The following is an 8,195-nucleotide window of genomic DNA, read 5'->3' as shown; positions in this document are numbered from 1 at the left end:
TTCATTCTTCAAAATTACATAGACAAAGAAAGAGGGAAATTAGAAAGAAAGAAAAATATATTTAATATACTATAAACATTCATAAATTTATTTTTTAAATTTATATATTCTAATTTTAATTTCAATTACATAAATTATTTTATTTTTTAGAATTATTTTATATAAATAATGATATGATATTGCTTATGTGGTTTTGTTTGCTACATGTCCTTATGTAATTGGACCATATCATCTGTGAACATAATTAATTAACGGTCAACTAACAGTTGACTAATACAAGTACCAATATGAAAAAAAAAAACAGATTAGATACCTAAAATGACAAAAAAAATGTTTAAGTAGTTAAGTGGGAAAAATGTTATAGTTTGGGGGCGTTTTTTGGTTTAAGCCAAATATAAACTTACTTGGCGGCATTTGCCTTTGAATTTTAAAGTCCATTTTTAACTATTTGCCGAAACAAATACGCCCTTGAAAACCTTTTCTCCCAGATCCTCAAATTCCCGCCACTACTATTTACCACTTTTCAAATTTCTAACTTTCTCTGCGCTGCTCTGATTCTATTCAGGTTCAACTAAAACTCTTTTTTATTTTTTATTTATAGAATTGAGAATTTTAGTTAGATTTATTTGTAAATTGTTCAACTTTAATTCCTGATATTTTCTTTTAATTTCAACATATGTTGCTAAAGATCAATCCTTATGGTACTGACTCAAAATTTTTAGATGATTTGTGATTTCAGTTTTGATGATTTAATCAGGACCTTATTTATTTTCCAGTTAATGTATAAAGTCCGTTATGCTTTAATATATATTTTCTTGTATCCCTAATTTGAGAATTAGGGTTTGAACCGCCGGCTATTTAATTGAATCCTCTTTGGCATTGCTTGAGTATGCAGTTCATGAATACAGTTTTTTTTTTGCTTTTTTCTTTTTAATCTAAGGAACATTTTTGCTTCAGTTGTTAGTTCTAAAATGCTAAACCCTAAATATTCCAATGAAACCGAAAGGCTTAAAACTAAGTACTCCGTGTTTAAAGTTGGGATCTAGATTTAAAAAAAAAAAAAAACCTGTCTTTTAGAGATTGAAATGTTATGTTATGCACTGATTTTTAAATAAAGGCTAGCGGTGGCAGACTCTCATAGAAATGGAGTTTCAGCAGAATTTTGATTTTTTTGTTTTGTTTTGTGTTTAATGTTGGTGGATATTTTTGGTAAAGTACTTTCAGTTTAATGTTGTTTATGGTTGGTTTGGTTGATAGGAAAACTTTTATCATATGGGAACTAATAGAAAGAGAAGGATAAAAGCGTTAGAACCACATTCAGAAATTAATGTGCACGAAGGTTGTAAGGGAGTCGATAAATCTAGAAAGACAAGCGTTGAGCAGCAGCTTCAGGGAGCAACAGGCAGGACGCTGGACTTGTTGCCTTACTAAGAAATTTATCTTTTTAAGTATAAATGTTGATTACTTTCATAAATTGGAGTACTTGAATTGTGCTTTTAACTATAAGTTTTTTGTCTTCTAATTTAGGAAAAACAGAAAAGGATGAGCATTCATCACCTAGTGGTTCAGGTGAAGCACCATCTTCAAGGTCTAAAACTACAAAAACCAGAATTGTGGAAGGAATTACAATACCTGCACTTGACTTGAATACAGAAGAAAGACTTCATCCTTCCACTAAGATTAAGTTGCAGCTCTTTCCGATAGATGAAAGCACTCGTCTAGGTTTAGAAAAGGTAAAACTGTCGAACAAAAACACTTCAAGCCATTTTTTTAAAGATATAACTACGCTGAGGGTTAACTATTCTTTCATCTAGGATGGCTTTCATCCTTATTTGGAACTGACTTTAAGTGCTAGAAAGAAGATATCCTCTGTACTTAAGCACCTTGGTAGCAAGTGGGGCAGTTCAAGCATCGCTGTTGGGGAGCCCATGCTTTTCCCATATGTAGCAGAATGTCTGACCGGTTACAGATGGACTAGAAATGACATTTGCATCAGTGCCAGCGATGTTTATGCAGCAATTGGGAGCCCAGCTGTGTTTCGTTTAAGGTCTAATTATTATTCTTTATTTTTGGTTTCACGTTTTATACATTATGTTTATGGGCTCCTAGAAGTTCATTGGTATATTGTAACTGACTTCTGCTTTGAAGGTATGGATGGATGTCTGACTCTAATCTTGAAACAAAAACCTTGGGACAGCCTTCTGTATCAGCTCCCTTCAAAGCCTCCTCCAAACTTGAAGATGTACAGAAAAGTTGCCATACTTACATGCAGAATGCATATGTAAATGGTGAAAAAGCTGAGGTAACTGGTGAAGAGTCTGGAAAACCAATCATTATGAGTGGAGAAACAAATGTAGCTGTTGCAGAGAAGGCGTCTAATGGAGGAGTTGGTTCTATGGTACAGTGTCTATGGCCAGTTTTCTGCTTATTAGCTCAACTAGAGATTAATGCCTTTCTCTCTCTGTGCGTGTGTGTTAAAAAAAAAAACTGTATTGTGAGTAACCTGAATTAAGCATCTAAAATGGTTACAAGTTGCAATAAGGGTAAACTACACCTAAGGTCATTAAATTATTAATAAGTTTACATTTTAATTACTCAACTTCAAAAAGTTACAAAATGATCACTGAATTATTCAGTCATTGAATTATTTGGAAGTTTTTATTTAAGTCATTGAGTTGTTAAGTTTTTTTTTTTTCCAAAAAATTCGGCTAGTGAGCTTTAAGCGAGATTCAACAATTGGTTTGATGGATTAGTATCCATCGACGAGTTGAAGAACATATATTAGATCCAAGTTGATCTAATGTTAGTGGTGGAGATTGGAAAAAAATGTTGCTTAAATTTTGATTCACTGATTCATGAAAAAAAACTGAATTGTAGAAAAGAAGGAAAGAGAACTTTCGATTGGTGTAAGCATTGCAAACAAAGGTCATACGACAATGATTTTTACAACCTAGTGACTTAAATGAAAACTTTCAAATAGCTTGGTGATTATTTTGTAACTTTTTGAAATTGACTTTGAATATAGTTTGCCCTTACAATAAAGACATAGGCATGGCAATATATTAGTGCGTTCTTTGAATTTTTCTAATTATATTTATCCCTTTATTGTGGTGATAACAAATTTACTGGCTTATGAGGTAAGGCTTTGGGATCACATTATAGAAGCTATTTGATTATGGTGAACTCGGAACAAAACTAAAACCTTTATGTCCAAAAGAGCGCTAGCTTGCAATGAGTTTCATGTCAAATAATCTACCTTTCTGAAACTTTTGTTTTCCATCTGTTAGGAAAATGAAGTGACAATGGATGGTAGCATTGAACAATCACTGGCAATGTGGGCGGACAGTCTAACTAACATTAGCATAGGAGGTCTGCTGTCAGAAGCATCATTGCAGGGCAGGTTTGGGAATTGTGATAAAAAATCAAATGGGATCTCGTCAGGCTTGCAATCATCTCAATTAATCTCTGATTCCTTTGATGCTTTCCTTTCTGGTCAAATGAATCCCTCCAGAAGTCTAAGGCCGCCACTTCAGGACTCACATTCCTCAATTTTAGATGCTGATGATACATGCCATGCATTTCCATTTCAAAAAATTTCTTCTTTAGGCAAAAATCCTATAGCTACCGGTGGAAGTGCTTATTTTCATGCAGGCAATCAGGACACCAGTTCTAAGTCATTCAAAAACCCCAATCTGACAGAGGTTTGCTAAAGTTTTATTATAGTCGCCACCTTCTGTTATCACAATTCTAGAACTGTTTCGTATTCTATTTTGTTGCTAAAAGCTATAAGGTTTTGTTTACCATTGAGGTTGAAAAGCAATTTTCAACCCAAACTTTGATTTCAAACTAAAAAGTTTGGTAAACAAGCACTTTTTAAGAGCAATGGTAAACAGTATCAAATTTTTTAAAAAGCACTTTTTAAAGTTCTTTTTCACTTAAAAGCACTTTTTGATCTCAATGGTAAACTAGTTTTAAGTTTCCTGTTAAAGAATGTAGTGTATTAAGTAAGTTATAGGTTGTTTTATTTTACTTCCTTTTATGTTATGAGGTAACTTGTATAAACATGTATTTTAGAGTTGAATGAAAAGATAAGTTTTCCACCCAAAACAAGTTCTTTAGTTTTCTAAACCTTAGAACTTGGCTTACATTTTCTATTGTCGTTGGTAGACAAAAGTTGACGGTTATAACGAATACTCCCACAAAGCACTTACGGCATTCAAACAACATTGACCAATTCAGCATTTTTGTTATACTTTCATAGAAAGGATTAAAATTTCCTTCAGGCATTTCTTATTAAATTGTATTAATTGGCCTTTAAGATCATCTGTGGGATTACAATTTGATAGTTGATCTTTTTTTCCTTTTTCTTTGTAGCACTTATATTTTGTTAAGTAGGATTTAAACTTTTAAGTTCGGTTATTTTGAGTTATGACATGCATAAGACATTTCAAGAATTTATTTTCACAGGCCAATATTCGATCACAAGGCCAGGCTTGTCAACAATCAGACACAGACTTGATACTTTGTTCGCGAGTATATAATGATGAAAGCAGTCTCGGGCTCTCAGGCATTAAATGGGTACTTCAACTTTTTTTTTTTTTTGGGCTATTCTCTTCTAAGGACTTGATTTGCATGGCAGTAAATGCTGCTTTTGTCGCTTCCTTTTTTTTTTTTTGAAGTATTCATATTCTCTGTGTTCAATACATATTTGGATATAGTTATAGGGATATGGCCTTCTAAGGATCTTCTAAATTTATTAAAAAAATAAAGAAAATTGAAAATATTTATGTTGAACTCATATTTGTAACGAACACTTTCAACCCTGTCTGAGTAATATAGAATGCTGCCACTGCTTACTGGTTTTAGAATTTATATTTATTGACATGTTTCCTTTCAATGGAATGTGGATGCAGACAGAATCTTTGGGACCCTTTGATCTGGGCCTGTCTTCTTCCCGCAAAGTCATAAATGGAGACAATACTAGCATCAATGGCATTGTCAGGTAGTAGGTTCTCGAAGTTATGAATATACACTACATTGAGGGAAAATAAAAGTAAAAACCTTGATTGTATTGCATAAACATTCTCAACTTGTCAGCTTTATAAATCGCTATCTTGTAAATTTGCTTTTGGTTCAGTAATACTATTGGAAATGGGAAGCAAACAATATTAATGATAAACCTGAAATGAAAGCGTGCTAATTTAAGTTCATATTGTGTAATGATTTTTGTGTCAATCTGTTGAAGAATTTAGAGGATTTTTGGTCTAAAAGGAAGAAAGATCCATTGTAATTGTTATGTTAGGGATTTGGGTTAGGGCTTTGTTGTGTCTAATTGCGGTTTACTCAAACCTGGTCTCTCCTACCCTATCCTAGTAGTTAGCCCTAACAATTAACTTGTGGTATGGTTTCCAGAAGTTCATCACAATGTGTTTATATATCTCAATTGCAATTGTGTTCCCGCAGATGGTGATATTGGTACTATAGTATTTGCTCAGAGTTGAATTTAGTATTGAGGGTTGATGTTATTACTAGTCATAATATTAATACATTTTATATTTATTTTGAGTTTGATTCAAAATATTAGTTTAAAATTTTGCTCAAATTTATTTATATTTGTAAATAACCAAGTTCATTTTAGACTTGTCTGTATTTTTTGAAATTTAAAAATATATTTATATTATTTTTAATTTAATATTTATATATTTTATATATTTTTATTTATTAATATTTTATATATAGGTATTTTAACATTTTTAATGTTTACATCATAATAATATTATATACAATTGTAGATTTAATTTTTATTATATAAAATAATAATATAAAACATTACAAACTTTAAAAAGAGGTTAAACTCAGGTCTTAAATGTTCAAGTTTGATCTCAATTCATAATTTAAATGGAGTTAATTTATTTATCTAAGCCCGTTTTTTGAGCCTAATGTCTTTGTTGAACTTTTTCAAATTTTGGGTGGGCATTTAAGCTTGGACGAGTAGTTCAATCTATGAATATGTCTAAATTAGTGTAAAGTTAACTCATGTAAAATACCAAGATTGGGGATAACAACAAGTCGAATATCTATAAATTTTAGATTTATTTGAATTCAAAAATCTACTTAAGAATTTGAATTAGCAAATTATTTGTATTTTAATATTCAAATTTGAATTCAATTAAATTCATTATCCATTGAATATCTTAATCCACATTTGTTATTCAAATAGCAGATTCTGCATTTGAAACAAAATATATAGAATTTTGCTTTCTACAATATTCAAACATATGACTTTTGGTGACAAACTATGCTTTAACCATCAAAGTTAGAAATTAACTTTGGTTAAAGTTTACACAAACTAATAAATAACATATAAATAACAATAAAATAAAGTTTAAAATCAAATATAACGTAGATGGGAGTAATCGACCGAATGTGGGTCGTATCTTGGGGGTTCCTTATGCAGATAGTCTAGAAAGGTACTTGGGGCTTCCTTGCATCGTGGGTCGAAACCCGAAGCGGGTGTTTGCTAGCCTTTGGGATAAGATTAGGAGTCATATTTCTTCTTGGAGTATCTGACTACTTTCGATTGGGGGACGTCAGGTATTTATAAAATCGGTGCTTCAATCTATTCCTACGTATGTGATGTGTTTTTTGCTTCCTAAGATGTTTTGTAAAGAAATTGAAGCTGTACTGGCTAGATTTTGGTGGCAGAAGTCGACAGAGAAGAGGGGTATACATTGGTGCGAGTGGTCTTATCTCTGTAATTTGAAAGAGGCTGGTGGGATGGGCTTTCATGACTTGGCAAAATTCAACATCGCTTTGTTGGCTAAACAGAGGTGACTATTAATAATGAGTCCTGCGTCTATGATGGGACGTATTTTTAAGGCGGAGTATTTTCCTCATTCCGGATTCCTATATGCACAATTGGGGTCTAATCCATCACTGATTTGGAGGAGCATTTGGAGTGCTCGGCGGATATTAGAATTGGGCCTTAGGTGGAAGGTGGGTTCGGGAGTGAAGATTAACATTTGGAATGACTTTTGGTTGCCAGACCCATATTTGGAAAAAATCAAGTCTGCTCGGGTGAGCTCTGTTGAGAGAGTTTCGGATCTTATTATGCCTAATATGAGGGTATGGAATGAACCTTTGATTGATTCCATTTTTTCCCCTGAAGAGGCGTTTCTTATTAGAAACATTCCATTATCATCTTTCCCCCAAGAGAATCGAGTAGTTTGGGGTGGGGAAGGATTGGGTATCTATATTGTTCGCAGTGGATATAGACTTTTGCTTCAGACCCCAAATTTTACAATAAGGGAACATACGTTGTTTAAACAGATTTGGGGACTTTCATGCCCCCCAAAAATTAAAATCGCTCTGTGGAAATTTGTTAATGCCTATGTGCCAACTAAGTCCAGTTTGTATGATAAACGCATAGCAAGTGATCCAACTTGTCCTAGGTGCCATCTAGATGTGGAGAACGTGAATCACGTCTTTCGTTTATGTGTTTTTGCGAGAGACGTTTGGGTAGCTTTGGAGTATACTACTCCAGTGCATGTGCTCAAATGAGCTTCCATGAGTGGCTCTCATGGATGTTTTAAAAAAATATAATAATTAATAACAAATTTAAATATGTTTTAAAAAAATTATCAGAAAAATAGATCTTATTTATCATCTAGTTCTCTTAAATATCATGTAGTTTTTTTTTAAAAATCTTACTCTTATGTATTTATAAACCTAAATGAACATCAAGAAGAAGTTATCAAAATTTCTAGATTTGTGATTATCCCTTTTATTATTTGATTAACTTAATGAGTTATTTTTTAAAAATAATTAATATTTATATAATTAAAATAAATATCATGATATGAATTTATTTTGAAATATGACATAATTATATTGAATACATATTATATTATAGAAAATAGTATACATACAAGTTTAATGACATATAATATATTAATTATTATATAATTAAATTATGAATGTAAAATAATTATTATAATATTATGATATTACAATTTGCATTCTTCTATTAATCATATGCAATATAAACCTTAAATATGTAACTAATTTTATACAGGCTAGACTCCTATGTTACATCAACTATACTTAGTCCCACAGAAAAGTATTTTTTTTACTAGTCAATCCTAATTTTAAATAAACCATTCTTTCTTTTGTGTCTCTTTTCCTACCTTCTTTAT

General features: G+C 31.8%; 2 protein-coding genes across 4 annotated transcripts; both read left to right on the top strand.

Moving 5' to 3' along the window:
* Positions 1 to 403: 403 nt before the first annotated feature.
* LOC105763657 (TSL-kinase interacting protein 1) lies at positions 404 to 5,210 on the top strand. Of its 3 annotated transcripts, none has more exons than XM_012581951.2 (8): positions 404 to 565; positions 1,258 to 1,402; positions 1,528 to 1,733; positions 1,815 to 2,047; positions 2,149 to 2,398; positions 3,288 to 3,701; positions 4,468 to 4,578; positions 4,914 to 5,210. In XM_012581951.2, the coding sequence occupies exons 2-8, from the start codon at positions 1,273 to 1,275 to the stop codon at positions 5,004 to 5,006; spliced, it is 1,437 nt and encodes a 478-aa protein (XP_012437405.1). In that variant the 5' UTR covers positions 404 to 565; positions 1,258 to 1,272; the 3' UTR covers positions 5,007 to 5,210. The 3 variants fall into 3 exon arrangements, with proteins under 3 accessions (XP_012437405.1, XP_012437404.1, XP_012437403.1); XM_012581950.2 differs by lacking the exon at positions 404 to 565 and adding an exon at positions 593 to 701 and having other exon boundaries at positions 1,537 to 1,733; XM_012581949.2 differs by lacking the exon at positions 404 to 565 and adding an exon at positions 595 to 701.
* Positions 5,211 to 6,843: 1,633 nt separating this feature from the next.
* LOC105762113 (uncharacterized) lies at positions 6,844 to 7,560 on the top strand. Its single transcript, XM_012580022.1, has one exon. The coding sequence runs from the start codon at positions 6,844 to 6,846 to the stop codon at positions 7,558 to 7,560; it is 717 nt and encodes a 238-aa protein (XP_012435476.1).
* The last annotated feature ends 635 nt before the right edge of the window (positions 7,561 to 8,195 follow it).

Source organism: Gossypium raimondii, chromosome 12 (assembly GCF_025698545.1).
Source record: "Gossypium raimondii isolate GPD5lz chromosome 12, ASM2569854v1, whole genome shotgun sequence".
NCBI lineage: Eukaryota > Viridiplantae > Streptophyta > Magnoliopsida > Malvales > Malvaceae > Gossypium > Gossypium raimondii.
Note: the sequence above shows the minus strand (reverse complement) of the source record. Positions and strands in the feature narration are given on the sequence as shown.

What these genes read in the sequence shown, in the direction of transcription:
- LOC105763657 (XM_012581949.2), top strand. An exon ending in GCAGCTTCAGGGAGCAACAG is followed by an intron (nt 1,403 to 1,527) that starts GCAGGACGCTGG and finishes CTTCTAATTTAG; the next exon opens with GAAAAACAGAAAAGGATGAG. An exon ending in ATGGAGGAGTTGGTTCTATG is followed by an intron (nt 2,399 to 3,287) that starts GTACAGTGTCTA and finishes TCCATCTGTTAG; the next exon opens with GAAAATGAAGTGACAATGGA.
- LOC105762113 (XM_012580022.1), top strand. Translation starts at nt 6,844, where the DNA reads ATGAGTCCTGCGTCTATGATGGGACGTATTTTTAAGGCGGAGTATTTT.